Raw genomic sequence first — 19040 nt, 5'->3', positions numbered from 1 at the left:
ACACCTCCTGTTCCTTCTGCACCTTACTCTCACTCGTTTTCCTGACTCTGTTTCCCTTTCCCTAAAATCTCTTCTCCTGCTGCTCTGCCAAACCAGGGCAGTCTTCACGCTCTGTTGGTCTACGGTGCCTTTCCTTCAGGTGCAGCCCAGCCAAAAGACCAAGGCCTCTGCTTTCCTATTCCTTTTCCTTTTCATAAAGTATTTAGGCCCTTCCTGAAAAACCTTTGCTCAGCCTTGAGGACAAAAGTGATTATTTAACAGCTGAGGGTAACACCCTCCATGTCTCCCATTCACACATTTGAAATCCACATAGTATTCCCCGCTCCATGTGTCCAGTTTCACAAACACCAAAGATCCACATGTCACTTTAAGAGAAAGAGCCCAACAGATCATGAAATGAGGATTGATGGGTTACACAAAATAATTTGCTCAAAGCACTTTTGAGTTATGTATATTCATATCCATAAGTCCGTTTCATAAAACATGGAAAGGGTGGACGCATGTCACAGACCTCACCCCAGACATGCAAAGAAACATCCCCAATGAGGAAAATGTCTCTTTTGCTAAAGGGAATTAAAGGGTTAATTCCATGCTTCTGTGATGGGAGGCCCGCACCTGGCAGTGAGGAAGAGCCCTACTAGTAAGTCTCATAGCTCTGTCTCAGCACCATCTCCCCTTCTGAGACAACACACAGAGCATTTGTTCTCGCAGCTGCTTAGTTTTCATCCCGTAGACAACGGGGTTTAGCACAGAGGGGATGAGCACGTAGAGATCGGCCAGCAGGATGTGAATGTGTTTAGGGATATTGTGGCCAAAGCGGTGGGTTAAGACAGTGAAAAAGACTAGGACGTAAAATAAGAGGATGATACAGATGTGGGAGCCGCAGGTGCCGAGAGTTTTGCGCCGGGCGTCTTTGGTGGGCAACTTGAAGACAGCCCTGAGGATCAGCAGATAAGACACAGCGATAAGCACAAAGTCCAGTATAATGGTTGCAATAAACACTGCTAACCCATACCAGATATCTAGGGATATATCCGCACAGGCCATCCTGGCCACCCCGATGTGGTCACAGTAGGAATGCGGGATGATGTTGCTTGCGCAGAAGGGCAGCCGTTTGAGAAGAAAAACAACAGGGACAATTACACAAAAGGTTCTTAGGACAACGGCTGTGGCTATTTTCATGATATTCTCATTGGTGAGGACAACTGTGTACCTCAGCGGGTCACATACAGCGACGTATCGATCGAACCCCATGGCCAGCAGGACGGCCGATTCGACAGTAACCCCAAAGTGCAAAAAGAATGCTTGGGTGAGGCAAGAAGTGAAGAAAATGGCCTTGGGTCCAAACCAGAAGATGCCCAGCATGTTTGGCACTGTGGTGGTGGATAACAGTAAGTCGGCCACCACCAGCATAGAGAAGAAAATGAACATGGGCTCGTGCAGCCTGCGCTGGGTGGCGATGAGCAGGAGGAGACCACAGTTCCCCAGAACAGCTGCTGTGTACATCAGTGCGAAGGGGATGGAGATCCAGGGGTGCCAGGGCTCCAGGCCCGGGATGCCGACCAGGATGAAGCTGAGGTGACTGAACGTTGTGCTGTTGGGCGTGGCCATGGGGCACTGAGGGCTCCGCTTGGGCGCCGGGCCTGGCTGGAAGCAGAGACAAGGTCAGTGCCTGCTGGGGTCCTACCCCTCTCACATTCACTTCTCACAGGGGTGCAGGGCAGAACCGGAGGCGGTGACAGGGGCCTGTCAGGAGCTCGGAGGTGATGACTTGCCAAACCAGCCACAGAGCAGGCAGGGCCGGGTGGAGAGTCTCAGAGAGCCCAGCACCTGAAGCCGGCCTCCCTCAGCTCCGGACAAACCATGAAGCAACAAGGGACTGTTCAGCTACTTGAGCTCTATGAGGATTTATTGCCCCAGCTCTGGCCCTGCTCCCTGCTTTGCCCCTGAGAGACACTGGACCCCCCGGGGGGCTGCAGAGCCCACGAACACAGCGACCACTCAGATGTGCCTCAGTGCAGAAAGGGGCACTAATGGATTCGGAGCCTGGGGACACAGGACTGGGCCCAGGATCCCAGCGGTGGCCGGCCCGGCCCCTGACACGGTGGGGATAGAATCTCCCTGCACCTACAGACAGTCCCCACCTTAGAGCCACCTGAGCATGTTTGGCTCCATTCTGCTAACCCTACTGCCCAGCCAATGGGCCAGCAAGGCAGATGACATTCAGCCTCCCCTGGTGGGAACTGGGCATCGCCGGGCAGAGGAGCCTGTGGGCAAGTTCTAATCATCGGCTTTCGTTAGTAAACTGTCACACGATTCCACTCTGTAATTTATAGTCTGCCTGTCTGTCTGTTTCTGTCCATCTGTCTGTTTGCTCAAGAACTCCTCTGAAGCGGTAGGAGCTAGGACCATGCAATGTGCCAGGCAGCTTCCTCTTATCCTCACTGCAAAGCAAGCTCTGGACTTAGCTGTGTGAAGAATATGGGCTGTGCCTGGAGTGCGGCTGGGTCTCAGCACCCCACAAAGCAAAGAGACAGAGACACCCGTCCCCTCTCCCCTCTGTCCGGGACTGCCCCGAGTCCCCTCCCCGCCAGGCACTTTTCAGGGATGGTGGGGGGCGTGAAGCTCCCCTCGCACTGCTGGCTGTTGCCCCAGCAGGGAGCGAGGGGAAAGTGGCAGAGGTGTGGATGTGCCGTTGGCTGCATCACTCACTGTGGCTGGGGAGTGCAGACGGGGATGGACAGGACATGCCCTGGCCGGGGCACAGGAATTCCTCCCTGCGGTGCCCGCTGGATTGGGGAAGCCCTAGAGAGGCGCTTCTTATCTGGCCCAGGCTGCTGCAGGGAGGGAAAACCGGGGTAGCCCTCTCTCCCGGGGCAGCTTGGAACCAGAGCCCCTTCTCCCCAGCCCAGGGCCAGGGCTCCAGTGAAGCCTGGCCATGTTAATGGGATTTCCAAATTCCAAGACTACAGAGCTGCAGCCTCCCAGCGCCAGAGGAAGGCCCCTGAGGAGAGATGTCACCTCCCGCTCCCCACTGCAACCAGTTGCTGACGACTGCGGGTCTGGGCGATCCTGGGGAAGTGTCACGTTCCCCCACATCTGCCCCTGCTGGAGTTTCCTGCCCTTCCCTGCAGCCCTGGTGCTGCTCCCGGGGGAAGAGGGCAGGCCGGTCAAACCGGACCCTTCTCTGGCACAGGCTGGAAAGGCCCTTTGGCGGGAGCCTCAGGTTGATCTGTGCTATTTTAACTCGCTGTCCATGACCCAGAGCTTGTCAGTGAGGGCTCCATGGGGCCCAGCTCAGAGATGCCCAGGAGAACGTTTTGGATAATAGCTGAGCAGGAGCCTCCGGCACGAACATCCCTCCCCTCCGCCCTCCTCTGGGCCCTGGAACGTCCGCTGGGTCTGGAAATTGTTCAGTGCCCCAGGCAGGGACGTTCCATTGTGAACCTTGTTTGGGCGCCGGGTGCCTCCCTTCCTCGGCTCCTGGAAGCCGAGTCCCTGGGGCCTTTCTTGTGGCTTCAGATGCCCTGCCACCCACCCCAGCCCTTCTCACTGGTTCCTTGCACAGGGCCCTGATGGAATGGGCCTGGCTACCACACAGACCCAATTCCCCAGGGACAGAACCTGCCGGCCCAGAAAGGCAGTGGAGCCAGGCAGGGGCCATGGGTGGGGACCTGCCTTTGCTCTCTGGGGCTCACCGGCTGCCCTGGCGCAGGGAAGGAAATGCTGGAGCTGCAGCTGTCAAACTTGGAGACTGTCTGGAGCCAGCATGTGCTCCAGGTTCAGTGGGACGTGATACCCAGACAGCCCCACTGTGTGTCCCTGGGCAGCCTTTCCCCAGGATCTCCCTGGGCAGGCCCAGCCCCCAGCAGCCCTGGCGCATGGTTTGTGAACGGAGACCTTGGCTGCGCCACGACAGTTGCACCTTCCCTCCCAGCACAGAGTAACTACAGAGCTTCCCTCTGTCCCTGCCCGTCTGTCCATGCACCCGCCCTCTCTGCCACCTCCAGCCCTGCCCCCGTGCCTGTGTCCTGGATGCTCATTCACATTTCGTAGCAGAGTCATTGGTGGCTCAGAGGAAGGAAATGCTGGTGCCTCTGTCCGGCCCTGCTCTGGGCTCTCGGGCAGGGAAACCAAGACTTGTATCCATGGCCATTTGCTCTGTGCTTTCCTTGCCTTTCCTTCCCCTGCGGGTGCTATCCAGCTCCCAACGACCTGCCCCTGCTCCCAGGGACACCAGGATCCATGGCGGTTTTGCCTGGACTGGGTCCGTGGCGAGCTCAGGTCCCACTGATGACATGCGAGGGCACCTTTCTCAGCAGGGGAGCAGCCGTGGGGGAGTTCCCCTCCCTCAAACACTCACCGGTCTCCTGCCTCAGCCGGGGATGTGGAGTCTCTGCCTGGGATCCAGGTGGGGAGCTGAAGGGGCAGGAACCGCACTGGCCGGGGCTCGGAGGCAGGGACATTTATCCTGCCTGCCTGGGAGTCCCAGCGGGGTCGGAGCCAGCAGGGAGCCCTGGGCACAGAGCAGTTTCCAGCTCAGCCACAAGCGGGGGAAGGCTGGGATCAGGGGATTTGTGTGTTTACATCAGTTATGTTGCTGGTGTCTAGGAAAGGAAACGGCTGGAAATTTCCCCTCCAGTTCCAGCAGAGATAGAGCTGTATCAAACATGGCCTGAATTTTCTTCTCTAACTGGTACCAGAGAGACTGGCTGGAATATTGACAATTTATGGAGTATGGTAATGCCAAGATACAAAAGAGAGCGCAAGGGACTTATACCTCGTAGGAGGTTTTCCTACACCACAAAAAGCCCTCTGATCTGTTAATTGCAGATTCTCTAGTGCAATAACACGCTTGAGGTGTGGACGCTCTGCGGGTTTTTGCGCAAAAATCTTGTAGGGTAGAAATAGCCCAAGGGTGGGAAATAATTTTTGCCTGGGGCCATTCCGGAAGAGACAGGGCCTAAACAGACAGTGATGGGGCCAGGCCAAGCCCCTTTGCCCCCCTTTCCCACGAGGTACCCAAGCCCTGGAAGAGGCTTGGCACGCTCCCCACGCCCAGGTCAATCAGGGCCTGGGGCAGGGGAGCATGGGAAACCTCCTTCTGCCCTGTGAGGAGGACGTGGCACTGTGACGTGGGCTCCTCGCACAGCCAGGACAGGAGACTGAAGCTTCATTCAGCTCCCTCACTCCCAGTCCCTGATTGGCCGGGGCGGGGGACTACGCAAAGCCTCCTCCGCTCTCCCGCGCGCCCTGTGAGCAGCCTGTGGCATTTCAAAGCCCCATGTGCTCCCCGCAGGGCGGGAGGAGACTTCCCAGGCTCCCCAGCCCTCAGGCTGTTTTTGGCTGGGAGCAGGGGAGCAGCAGGGTCTCCCTGGCCGGATCCACCTACCAGATGGAGCCCATGGAGGCCCTTTTATCCTCCCCTGTAATAGCGTAACAGTGTTCAAAGGAGGAAGTAGATAACTCCAGGTCCATCAATGGATGTTAGTGATTTGTGAGTTGCTCCTGGGTAACAGGGCACCTTAATTGCTGATGCTCCTTCCGTTTCCAATCCCACTCGCCTGGGATGCGAGGGAGCCGGGAAGATACCCAGGTTACACACTTTTATCTCCCGGTCTGTCTACACTACAAAGTTAATTCCAACTAACAGCCGTTAGTTCGAATTCACTTTCATAGGGGCTGGACATACAAACCGCTAGTCTGAATTTAAATGGAACTAGCGGAGCGCTTAATTCGAACTAGGTAAACCTCATTCTACGAGGATTAAGCCTAGTTCGAATTAAGAAGTTCGAATTAAGGGCTGTGTAGCCCCTTAATTCGAACTAGTGGGAGGCTAGCCCTCCCCGGGTTTGACCCCAGCAGGGCCAAACCAGGGAAACTCTTCTGCCCCTCTCCCGGCCCTGGAGCCCTTAAAGGGCCATGGTCTGGCTACGGGCCGCAAGAGGCAGACGCCCGCCTGGTCTAGTGCGGAGATCCTGGACCTCATGGAGGTTTGGGGAGAGGCCTCCAATATCCAGAATCTCTGCACTAGGCACAGGAATGCAGCCTTTCTCCCTCCTCTTTGGAACCTCCCTTCAGGAAGTTGAAGGCTGCTCTCAAATCCCCCCTCACTCTTCGCTTCTGAAGACTAAATAGACCCAAATCCCTCAGCCTCTCCTCATAGGTCAAATACTCCAGCTCCCTCATCATTTTGGGCGCCCTCCACTGGAACCTCTCCAATGCATCCACATCCTTTTTGTAGTGGGGGCCCCAGAACTGGACACAATACTCCAGATGTGGCCTCACAAGAGCCAAATAAAGAGGAATATTCACATCTCTGGATCTGCTGGCAATGCTCCTCTTAATGCAACTTAATATGCCATTTGCCTTCTTGGCTACAAGGGCACACTGTTGACTCATATCCAGCTTCTCATCAACTGTAACCCCCAGGTCCTTTTCTGCAGAACTGCTACTTAGCCAGTTGGTCCCTAGCCTGTAACAATGCTGGGGATTCTTCCGTCCCTAGGGCAGGATGCTGCCCTTGTCCTTGTTGAACCTCATCAGATTTCTTGTGGCCCAATCCTCCAATCTGTCTAGATCACTCTGGACCCTATCTTTGCCCTCCAGTATATCTACCTCTCCCCCTAGCTTAGTGTCATCTGAAACTTGCTGAGGGTGCAATCCATCACCTCACCCAGGCTATTAATAAAGATATTGAACAAAACCAGTCCTAGAACCGAACCTTGGGGTTCTCCGCTAGAAACCAATCACCATCCTGACATTGAGCTATACATCACAACCCCCCAGGCCCTATCTTCTAACCAGCTTTCTATCCATCTTACTGTCCATTTATCCAATCCACATTCCCTTAACTTGCTGGCAAGAATATTGTGGGAGACCGTATCAAAAGCCTTGCTAAAGTCAAGGTATATCACATCCGCTGATTTCCCCATATCCACAGAGCCAGCTACCTCATCATAGAAGCTAATCAGATTGGTCAGGCATGACTTGCCCTTCGTGAATCCATGCTGACTATTCCTGATCACTTTTTATGATGATTGGGAGAACCGTATGGTCACTTGCCTGCCTGGTGCGAAGGTTGCGGATCTCTCGAGGCATCTAGATAGACTTATGTGTAGTGCTGGGGAGGAGCCGGTGATCATGGTACATGTAGGTATCAATGACATAGGGAAGGGTAGCAGAGATGTCCTGGAGGCCAAATTTAGCTTGCTAAGAAAGAGACTGAAATCCAGGACCTCTATGGTGGCATTCTCAGAAATGCTTCCAGTTCCATGCGCAGGGCCAGGTAGGCAGGCAGAGCTTCAGAGTTTCAATGCGTGGATGAGACGATGGTGTAGGGATGAGGGGTTTGGATTTTTTAGGAACTGGGGACACTTTTGGGAGAGGGGGAGCCTATACAGGAATGATGGGCTCCACCTAAACCAGGGTGGAACCAGACTGCTGGCACTAAACATTAAAAAGGCCGGAGAGCGGTTTTTAAACTAAGAGATGGGGGAAAGCCGATTGGTGCGGAGATGCACATAATCGGATGGAGACTTCTCTTAGAGGAGAATACACTGACAGAGATTCTCTAAGCTGTAGTCAGAAAGAGAGGAGGGAAGAAGACAAACCATGGGCCAGAGCAGACAAACAACCGCTTATAAAGGAATCTAATGCATCAGGGAAGGGCAGACAAATAAGCAGTGGGAAATTTTTAAAGTGTTTCTACACAAATGCTAGGAGTCTGACTAATAAGATGGGTGACCTAGAGTACCTCCTGTTAAAGAAGGACATTGACATAATAGGTATCACCGAAACCTGGTGGAATGAGGAAAATCTGTGGGACACAATCATACCGGGATATAAAACATATAGAAAGGATAGAGCAGGCCGGGTGGGTGGCGGGGTGGCACTGTATGTGAAAGATAATGTAGAATCAAATGAAATAAAAATATTAAGTGAATCAACATGTTCCATAGAATCGCTATGGATAGTAATTCCATGCTCCAATAATAAGAAATTAGCAGTAGGGATATATTACCGACCACCTGACCAGGACAGCGATACTGACATTGAAATGCTGAGGGAGATTAGAGAAGCTACCAAAATAAAGAACTCTATAATAATGGGGGATTTTAATTATCCCCACATTGACTGGATACATGTCACCTCAGGAAGAGAAGCAGAGATAAAATTTCTCAAGGGCTTAAATTACTGCTTCTTGGAGAAGCTGGTGCAGGAACCCACAAGGGGAGAGGTAATTCTCGATTTAGTCCTGAGTGGAAGGCAAGATCAGGTCCAGGAGATAATCATTACAGAACCGCTTGGGAATAGTGACCATAATATAATAATATGTAACATTCCTGTGGTGGGAAGAACACCTCAGCAGTCCAGTATCCTGGCATTTAATTTCAAAAAGGGAAATTACACAGAAATGAGGAGGTTAGTTAAACAGAAATTAAAAGGCACAGTGACTAGAGCCAAATCCCTGCAAGCTGCATGGAAACTTTTTAAAGACACCATAATAGAGGCCCGACTTAAATGTATACCCCAAATTAAAAAACATAGCAAGAGACCTAAAAAAGAGTCACCGTGGCTTAACTACCATGTAAAAGAAGCAGTGAGGGACAAAAAGGTATCTTTTAAGAAGTGGAAGTCCAATCCTAGTGAGAGAAATTGAAAGGAACATAAACACTGTCAAATCAAGTGTAAAAATGTAATAAGAAAAGCAAAAAAAAGATGTTGAGGAAGAGCTAGTCAAAAGCTCAAAAAGAAATAACAAAATATTTTTAAGTACATTAGAAGCAGGAAGCCTGCTAAAAGACCTGTGGGTCCACTAGATGATCGAGATATGAAAGGAGCAATCAAGGACGATAAAGCCATTGCGGATAAACTAAATTAATTCTTTGCTTCAGTTTTCACGGCTGAGGACGTTGGGGAGATTCCCGAATCTGCACCGTCATTTGTGGGTGATGAATCTGAGGAACTGTCCCGGATTGAAGTGTCATTAGAGGAGGTTTTGGAACAAATAGAAAAACTTAATGTTAACAAATCTTCGGGACCGGATGGCATTCATCCAAGGGTTCTAAAAGAACAAAAATGGGAAATTGCTGAACTATTATCTGTGGTTTGTAACCTATCCGTTAAATCGGCTTCCATACCTAATGATTAGAAGTTAGTCAACATGACACCAATATTTAAAAAGGGCTCTAGAGGCGATCCTGGCAATTACAGACAGGTAAGTCTAACTTCAGTACCGGGCAAATTAGTCAAAACAATAGTAAAGAATAAAATTGTGAAGCATGTAGAAGAACATAATTTGTTGGGCAAAAGTCAACATGGTTTCTGTAAAGGGAAATCCTGTCTTACTAATCTATTAGAGTTCTTTGAAGGGGTTAACAAACATGCAGACAAGGGGGATCCAGTAAATACAGTATTCTTAGATTTTCAGAAAGTCTTTGACAAGGTCCCTCACCAAAGGCTCTTGTGTAAATTACATGGCCATGGGATAAGAGGGAAGGTCCTTTCTTGGATTGAGAACTGGTTAAAAGACAGGAAACAAAGGGTAGGAATAAATGGTCAATTTTCAGATTGGAGAGGGGTAACTAGTGGTGTCCCCCAAGGGTCAGTCCTGGGACCAATCCTTTTCAACTTATTCATAAATGATCTGGAGAAAGGGGTAAGCAGTGAGGTTGTAAAGTTTGCGGATGATACAAAACTGTTTAGGATAGTCAAGACAGAAGCAGACTGTGAGGGACTCCAAGATGATCTCACCAAACTGAGTGATTGGGCAACAAAATGGCAAATGAAATTTAATGTGGATAAGTGTAAAGTAATGCACATCGGGAAAAATAACCCCAACTATAGGTACAGTATGATGGGAGCTAATTTGGCTACGACAAATCAGGAAAGAGATCTTGGAGTTACCGTGGACAGTTCTCTGAAAACTTCCACACAGTGTGCAGCGGCGGTCAAAAAGGCAAATAGAATGTTAGGAATTATTAAGGAAGAGGTAGAAAATAAGACACAGAATATCATACTACCCCTGTATAAAACTATAGTACACCCACATCTTGAATACTGTGTTCAGATGTGGTCTCCTCACCTCAAAAAAGATATTTTGGCCTTGGAAAGGGTTCCCAAAAGGGCAACTAAAATGATTAGGGGTTTGGAACGGGTCCCATATGAGGAGAGGTTAAAGCGACTGGGACTTTTCAGTTTAGAAAAGAGGAGACCGAGGGGGGATATGATAGAGGTATATAAAGACATGAATGGTGTGGAGAGGGCGGATAAAGAAAAGTTATTTATTAGTTCCCAAAATAGAAGAGCTAGAGGACACCAAATGAAATTAATGGGCAGCAGGTTTCAAACTAATAAAAGAAAGTTCTTCTTCACACAGCGTGTAGTCAACCCGTGGAACTCCTTGCCAGAGGTGGCTGTGAAGGCTAGGACTATAACACAGTTTAAAGATAGATAATTTCATGGAAGTTAGGTCCATAAAAGGCTATTAGCCAGGGGATAGTAGTGGTGTCCCTGGCCTCTGTGTGTCAGAGGCTGGAGAGGGATGGCAGGACACAAATCGCTTGATCATTCTCTTCAGTCCACCCTCTCTGGGGCACCTGGTGTTGGCCACTGTCGGGAGACAGGCTATTGGGCTAGATGGACCTTTGCTCTGACCCAGTATGGCCGTTCCTATGTTCTTACGTTCTTTCCCCTCTTCTAAGTGCTTCAGAATGGATTCTTTAAGGATCCCTTCCATCATTTTTCCAGGGACTGAGGTAAGACTGACCGACCTATAGTTCCCTGGATCGTCCTCCTTCCCCTTTTTAAAGATGGACACTACATTTGCCTTTTTCCAGTCATCCGGGATCTGCCCCGATCTCCACGACTTTTCAAAGATAATGGCCAAAGGTTCCTCAGTGACATTTGCCAATTCCCTCAGTACCCTCAGATGCATTAAGTCCAGACCCATGGATTTATGTACGTTTAGCTTTAATAAATAGTCCCTAACCTGGTCTTTGGTTTGAAAAGCCTCTTGGAAAAAGAGCATCTAGACTACTACCAGTACTTTTGAAAAAGTGAACTGCTTTTTATAAAGAGAGCACCCAAGCAGTCTGGATGCTCTCTTTTGAAAAAACACAGCTTGCATTACAGAGCACTTTTGAAAAAAGGCGATATTCCTTAGAAAAGGAGGTTTTCTATTGTTGAAAAAAATGCCACGTTCTTTCAATTTCCTTTCAAAAGAACACGGTGGCAGTCTAGATGCAGGGAAAGGTTTTTTCAAAAAAGTCCACTTTTCCCGAAAAAACTCTGTAGTCTAGGCACACCCTGACTGTACAGTGGATAAGGGGGTGAGGGAGGTAGAACTGCTAAAGCCCACGCCATACATTGAAAGGCTACGTCAATGAATAGAAGCAGCATCTGCTGGGGCCGTGTCCCCTTATCATGGTCACAACTACCCAGGCCCCTTCTTTCACCCTTACACACCCCAGTAGTACTGTTCGGCATTCAGCCACATAGCCAGAGATAGGGAGGGGAAGAAACCGCGTCACTCGTGCTCAGTGGCTGCCAGTGCCTCCCTATGACTCTAATCGCCCCGTCCATGAAGTCAGAGGACCCACGGTGACGTGAGGATCAATGGGTTAGACAAAATAATTTGCTGAAAGCACTTTTGACTTATGTATTTTCAGATCCATACATCCATTACATACAGCATGAGGGAGAGGGAGGGATGTCACAGACCTCAGCCGAGATATTGAAAAAAACACCCCCAGTGAGGAAAATGTCTGTTTTGCTACAGGGAAAGAGTTAATTAAAGTGTTAATGTCCATGCTTCGGTGCAGGGAGGCCCTCACCTTGTGGTGAGGAAGGACCCTGCTAGTAAGTCTCATTGCTCTGCCTCAGCACCATCTTGCCTTCCGAGACAACACACAGACCATTTGTTCCCTCAGCTGCTTGGTTTTCATCCCATACACAATGGGGTTTAGCACGGAGGGGATGAGCACGTAGAGATCGGCCAGCAGGATGTGAACGTGTTTAGGGATATTGTAGCCAAAGCGGTGGGTTAAGGCGGTGAAAAAGACTGAGACATAAAATACGAGGATGATACAGACGTGGGAGCCGCAGGTGCCGAGAGATTTGTGCCGGGCGTCTTTGGTGGGGAGCTTGAACACAGCCCTGAGGATCAGCACATAAGACACAGCGATAAGCACAAAGTCTAGTATAATGGTTCCAATAGGCACTGCTAAGCCATACCAGATATCTATGGATATATCCGCACAGGCCATCCTGGCCACCCCGATGTGGTCACAGTAGGAGTGTGGGATGACATTGCTTGCACAGAAGGGCAGCCGTTTGAGAAGAAAAACAACAGGGACAATTACACAAAAGGTTCTTAGGACAACGGCCGTGGCTATTTTCCTGATCTTCTCGTTGGTGAGCATAATCGTGTACCTCAGCGGGTCGCAGACGGCGACGTACCGATCGAACCCCATGGCCAGTAGGATGGCTGACTCGACGGTAACCCCAAAGTACAAAAAGAACACCTGGCTGAGGCAGGCACTGAAGGAAATGTCCTTGGGTCCAAACCAGAAGATGGCCAGTGTGTTGGGCACTGTAGTGGTGGATAACAGTAAGTCGGCCACCGCCAGCATGGAGAGGAAAATGAACATGGGCTCGTGCAGCCTGCGCTGGGTGGCGATGAGCAAGAGGAGACCACAGTTCCCCAGAACAGCCACCGTGTACATCAGCGCGAAGGGGATGGAGATCCAGGGGTGCCAGGGCTCCAGGCCCGGGATGCCGACCAGGACGAAGCTGAGGTGACTGAACATTGTGTTGTTGGGCACGGCCATGGGGCGCTGAGGGCTCCGCTTGGGCACTGGACCTGGCTGGAAGCAGAGACAAGGTCAGTGCCTGTTGGGCTCCCGCCGCCTCACACTCACTTCTCACTTCCCACTCACGCCCTGCACCCCTGGCTGAGAGCTGCACTCAGAGCTGGGCAGGGCAGAGCTGGAGCCGGAGTCGGATACAGGGACCTGTCAGGAACTCGGAGCTCAGAGGTGACCACTCTACAAATGAGCCACAGAGCAGGCAGGGCCGGGCAGCGAGTCTCAGAGAGCCCAGCCCGTGTAGCCGGCCTCCCTCAGTTCTGGGACACACCTGGAAGCAACATTGGACTGTTCAGCTACTCGAGGCCTATCAGGATTTATTGCCCCAACTCTGGCCCTGCTCCCTGCTTTGCCACTGAGAGACGCTGAACCCCCCAGGAGCTGCCGACCCCATGAACACAGCGGACAGTCAGACGTGTCTCAGTGCAGAAAGGGGCACTAATGAATTCAGAGCCTGGGGACACAGGACTGGGCCCAGGATCCCAGTGGTGCCTGAACCAGCCCCAGACACGGCGGGGATAGAATCTCCCTGCACCCACGGACAGTCCCCGGCCATAGAGCCACCCGAGCGCATTTGGCTCCATTCTGCTAACCCTACTCTCCAGCGCATGAGACATGAGGCAAATGACATTCAGCCTCTTCCTGGAGGAAACTGGGCATCACCGGTCAGACAAGCCTGTAGGCAAGTTCTAACCATCGGCTTTGATTTGTAAACTATCGCTATTAGTAAACGATTCCACTCTATATTAGAAAGAGTCGGCCTGTCTGTCTGTTTCTGTCCATCTGTCTGTCCGTGCGAGCACTCCTCTGAAGTGGTAGAGCTAGGAGCACCCAGTGTGCCAGGCAGCTGCATCTTATCCTCACTTCAAAGCAAGTTCCGGGCGTGGCTGTTCCAAGAACGTGGGCTGTGCCTGGAGTGAGGCTGGGTCTCAGCACACCGCCCAGGAAAGAGACACACCCGTCCCCTCTCCCCTCTGTCTGGGACTGCCCAGAGTCCCCTTCCCCCAGGCACTCATCATGGATGCTGTGTGGGGGGGTGAAGCTACCTTCCCCCTGCTGGCTGTTCCCCCTTACAGGGAGGGAGGGGAAAGTGGCAGAGGAGGTGGATGTGCCATTGGCTGCATCACTCACTGCGGCAGAGGGGGATGGATGGGACAAGCCCCAGCCAGGTCACATGAATTCCTCCCCGTGGTGCCTGCTCAATTGAGGCAGCCGTGGAGGGGCGCTTCTTATCTCCCCAAGCTGCTGCAGGGAGAGAAAACCGGGGTAACCCTCTGTCCCGGGGCAGAACCCCTTCTCCCCAGCCCAGCCAGGGCCAAGGCTCCAGGGAAGCCTGGGCATGTCCATGGTATTTCCAAATTCACACACTGCAGAGCTGCAGCCCGAGCAAAGCCGGGTCCCCTCCCAGCGCCAGGGGGAGGCCCCTGAGGAGATGAAACCTCCTGCTCCCACTGCAACTGGTGGCTGACGACGGCGGCTCCGGGTGATCCTGGGGAAGTGTCACATTCCCCACATCTGCCCCTAATGGAGTTTCCTGCCCTTCCCTGCTCCTGAGGGCGGTGGGCAGGCTGGTCAAACCGGACCCTGCTCCGGCCCAAGCTGGAAAGGCCCCTTGGTGGGAGCCGCATGTTGCTCTTTGCTGTTTTAACTCGCTGCCCCAGGCCAGCAGCTGGTCAGTGAGGGCACAATCGGGCTCTGGCAGGCCCAGCTCGGAGACACCCAGGAAAATTTCCAGCATAATAGCTGAGCAGGAGCCTCTGGCGTGAATGACCCTTCTCTCCCCTACCCCATGGGCTCCTCTGGGCACTGGAACGTCCACCGGGTCTGGAAATGGCCGAGTGCCCCAGGCAGGGACCTTCTGTTGCAAACCTGCCTGGCGCCTGGAAGCTGAGACCCTGGGGCCTTTCTCCTGGCTGCAGATGCCCTGCCGCTCACCCCAGCCCTTCTCACTGCTTCATGGCACCGTGCCCTGCCGGCATGAGCCTGGCTGCCACACAGACCCGATTTTCCAAGGACAGAACCTGCCCAGCCCAGAAAGGCAGCGGAGCCAGGCAGGGGCCATGGGTGAGGCTCTGCCCTTTGCGTTCTGGGACTCACCGGCTGCCTTAGCGCAGGGAGGGAAATGCCAGAGCTGCAGCTGCCAAGCTTGGAGACTGTCTGGGGCCAGTGCGTGCCCCGGGGTCAGCGGGACACGGCACCCAGACAGCCCCACTCGGTGTCCCTGGGCAGCTTTTCCTCAGCCCCCCCAGGCCGGCCCAGCCCCCAGCAGCCCTGACGCAGGGTTTGAGAACGGAGACGTCCGCTGCTCCATGAGAATTGCACCTTCCCTCCCAGCACAGAGTAACTACAGAGCGTCCGTCTGTCCCTGCCCGTCTGTCCATGCACCCGCCCTCTCTGCCACCTCCAGCCCTGCCCCCGTGTCTGTGTCCCGGACGTTCATTCACATTTCGTAGCGGAGTCACTGGGGCTCAGGGCAGGAAATGCTGGTGCCTCTGCCCGGGCTGCTCTTCACTCTTGGACAGGAAAACCAAGGCTTGTGCCCCTTACAGCCCGCTCTGTGCGTTCCCTGCCTTTCCTTCCCCTGCGGGCGCCATCCTGCTCCCCCCGACCTGACCCCGCTCCCAGGGACACCAGGGGCCGTGGGGGGTTCCCCTGGACTGGGTCCTTGGCAAACTCAGGTCCCACTGATGACATGCAAGGGAACCTTTCTCAGCAGGGGGGCAGCCGTGCAGACCCCCCCCCCCAAACACTCACCGGGCTCCTGCCCCAGCCGGGGATGAGGAGTCTCTGCCTGGGATCCAGGTGGGGAGCTGCAGGGGCAGGAACCGCACTGGCCGGGGCTCAGCGGCAGGGACATTTATCCTGCCTGCCTGGGAGTCCCAGCGGGCTCGGAGCCAGCAGGGAGCCCTGGGCACAGAGCAGTTTCCAGCTCAGCCGCATGCAGGGGCAGGCTGGGGTCAGGGGATTTGTGTGTTTACATCAGTGATGTTCCTGTAGGCGAGGAACGGAAACACCGCTGGAAATTCCCCGTCCAGCACCAGCAGAGACGCAGCTGAATCAAAGGGGCCTGAGTTTGCTTCTCTAACAGGTACCACGGAGACTTGCTGGAACCCTGACAACTTATGGAGTATAGTAATACCAAGATACAAAACAGAGAGCAGTGAAAGTCTCCATTAATGACTGCATCTTGAAGCAGTGAATTTTGGAACCAGAGTTCCACAGACCGGGGGTACGTCTACACTACAAAGTTAGTTCGAACTAACTTAGTTCGAATTAGTTAATTCAAACTAAGCTAATTCGAACTAACGCGTCTAGAACTAAAAACTAGTTCGAATTAGCATTTTGCTAATTCGAACTAGCAAGTCCACATTGAGTGGACTCTGAACAGGGCTTAAGGATGGCCGGAAGCAGTGCCGGCAGGGCATCAGAGGAGGACTTAGAGCGTGGAGATGCTGTCTCAGGCTAGCTGAGGGCTGCGCTTAAAGGGTCCCGACCCCCACCCCGGACAGACAGTTCTCAGGGGTGCCCTGCTTGAAAACCAGTCCAGGCTTGGATTGCCCGGAGTACCCACATTGGGCGCATCACACCACTCGGACATCAGCCCGGCTGCACTTGCCGCAGGCTGCCATCTGGGGAGAGGGGCCAATTGGGGGGCTGCAGGAGAGCTTCCACCCCCAGAAGCCCGCAGAGCCAGCCCAGTCCTCCCCATCGGGGGCTCGTACCCCATTCCTCCCTCACCTCCTTCCACTTACCCTTCCCTAGCCCCCCTTCTTATTGATGTACAAAATAAAGATAACGTTTCTTCCAACATTGACTCTGTCTTTATTGAACAAAACTGGGGGAGACTGGGAAAAGGAGGTGGGAGAGGGGAAGAGAAAGGCTGGGAGAGGGGAGGGCAAGTAACATGATCAGGGGTTGGGAACAGGTCCCAGATGAAGAGAGGCTACAGAGACTGGGACTGTTCAGCTTAGAAAAGAGGAGACGGAGGGGGGACAGGATAGAGGTCTGTAAAAGCAGGGGTTGGGTGGAGAGGGTGCATTCAGAAATGTTCTTCATGAGTTCCCATAAAGAAGGACTAGAGGACACCAAAGGAAAGGAATGGGTAGCAGGCTTCAACCTAGTAAGAGAAAGTTGTTGTTCACAAAGCAAATAGTTAACCTGCGGAACTCCTTGCTGCAGGAGGCTGTGAAGGCTACAACTAGAACAGAGTTTAAAGGGAAGTGAGATCAAGTCATGGAGGTTGGGTCCATGGAGTAGTCTTAGCCAGGGGGTAGGAGTGCTGTCCCTGCCCAAAGTTTGTGGAAGGCTGGAGAGGGATGGCACGAGACAAATGGCTTGGTCCCTGTCTTTGGTCCATCCCCTCCAGGGTCCCTAGGCTTGGCCGCTGTCGGCAGAAAGGCTACTGGGCTAGATGGACCTTTGGTCTGACCCAGGACGGCCATTGTAAGCTCAGGGCTCAGGGTCGGGGGTCTCAGTGGACCCCCATGATTTTCATGCACTCCTGCTCCTGGGTGGCCAGGCTGGCAGCTCTCCTGCCCTAGCCGGCCACTTTCCTGTGCCTAGTGCGGAGATCGTGGACGAGGTCCACGATGTCCGCACTAGCCCAGGCAGGTGCCTGCCTCTTGCGGTCCAGGGCAAGCTCCCGGGAGCCGCCAGCCTGGTCCCGGGAAGAGGGGGAGGGCTGGGGGGCATCGGGTGGCTGGCTCGAGCCGTGCCAGGTGCAGGGTCTGCTGGCTGGGTGCTGGCAGGCTTGCACCTTGCACCGTCACCGAAGCCAGCCCGTGCCCCTTTAAGGGGTCCGGGGCCGGGAGGGGGGCAGACGAGTTTCCCTGGTGGTGCCCAGAGTGGCCACCAGGGAAACCTGGGGAGGGCTAGTCTCCCACTAGTTCGAATTAAGGGGCTACACAGCCCTTAATTCGAACTAGTAAGTTCGAACTAGGCTTAATCCTCGTAAAATGAGGTTTTCCTAGTTTGAACTAAGCGCTTCGCTAGTTCGATTCAAATTCGAACTAGCGGAGAGCTAGTGTAGCGCCTATGAATGTTAGTTCGAACTAACGTCCGTTAGTTCGAACTAACATTGTAGTGGAGACATACCCTGGGAGAATAAATACTGGCAAGACACGAATAAGAGGGAATGTGATGGAGGTCTGTAAAAGCATGAGTAACCCACATGCCCAGTGTGGTTCACTGTCCCATGGGGTGATTCTTAGACCACTTACAGCAAAAGATCCCTTACCCCTGCTGACAATCCCTGGCATGGACTCAGCCACCTTACTGTGGTCATTTCCCTGACTAAATGGCGCCAAGTTCTCAGCCAAAATGACCAGGTCATGTTGCCTCTCTCCTTCCCTCTTCTCTCAAGCAGGGCTCTTCGAGCTCTTCCTTCTCTGTCCTTGTCAAGCCATCTGCATTTTAGGGTTTTCTCCCAGGCAACTTCAGCTTTTCTGGCTTCTATCTCACGCTGCTTTAATTCCACCAGTCTCTTGTGTTCCACATCCCTGGCTGCTTTTCGGAGTCCACACACCTCCCAGTCATTCTGCACCTCACTCTCACTCATTTTCCTGACTGTTTCCCCTACACTAAAACCTCTTCTCCAGCTGCCCCACCAAACCAAGGCTGTCTCCCTAGCTGGGGTCTTCGGCTTCTTTCCTTCACGTGCAGCCCAGCCAAAAGACCCGGGCCTCTGCTTTCCTATTCTTTTTGATAAAGTATTGAGCCACCTCCCGACCAACCCCTGCTTAGCGTTAAGGTTAAAAGAGATTGTTTAACAGCTATGGGTAACATCCTCCATTTCTCTAATTCACACATTTGCAACCTACAATGTATTCCCATCTCCATAGGTTTAATTTTACCCACACTAATGATACACACGTCAATATAAGAGAAAGAGACCCAGCGGATCGTGAAGTGAGGCTTGCTGAGCTACATGAAATAATTTGATTAAAGCACTTTAGAATTAGGTATATTCATGTCCATATGTCCGTTTCATAAAGCATGCAAGGTGCGTGTCACAGACCTCACGCTAGACCTGCAAAGAAACATCCCCAGTGAGGAAAATGTCTGTTTTGCTACAGGGAATTAAAGTGTTAATGTCCATGCTTCAGTGCCAGGGACCCTCACCTTGCAGTGAAGAAGAGCCCTGCTAGTAAGTCTCATAGCTCGGTCTCAGCA

At 52.6% G+C, this 19040-nt stretch overlaps 2 protein-coding genes across 2 annotated transcripts; both read right to left on the bottom strand.

Annotated features, from left to right (window-relative positions):
• Nucleotides 1–660: 660 nt before the first annotated feature.
• On the bottom strand, nucleotides 661–1611 carry LOC102445673 (olfactory receptor 52B2-like). Its single transcript, XM_006127643.2, has one exon. It carries the CDS (start codon nucleotides 1609–1611, stop codon nucleotides 661–663), a length of 951 nt encoding a protein of 316 aa, XP_006127705.1.
• Nucleotides 1612–11882: 10271 nt separating this feature from the next.
• LOC142830055 (olfactory receptor 52B2-like) lies at nucleotides 11883–12833 on the bottom strand. Its single transcript, XM_075932899.1, has one exon. The coding sequence runs from the start codon at nucleotides 12831–12833 to the stop codon at nucleotides 11883–11885; it is 951 nt and encodes a 316-aa protein (XP_075789014.1).
• Between the last annotated feature and the right edge of the window lie 6207 nt (nucleotides 12834–19040).

Source organism: Pelodiscus sinensis, chromosome 1 (genome assembly GCF_049634645.1).
Source record: "Pelodiscus sinensis isolate JC-2024 chromosome 1, ASM4963464v1, whole genome shotgun sequence".
NCBI classification, from domain to species: domain Eukaryota; kingdom Metazoa; phylum Chordata; order Testudines; family Trionychidae; genus Pelodiscus; species Pelodiscus sinensis.
This window is presented reverse-complemented; position numbering and strand designations above follow the sequence as displayed.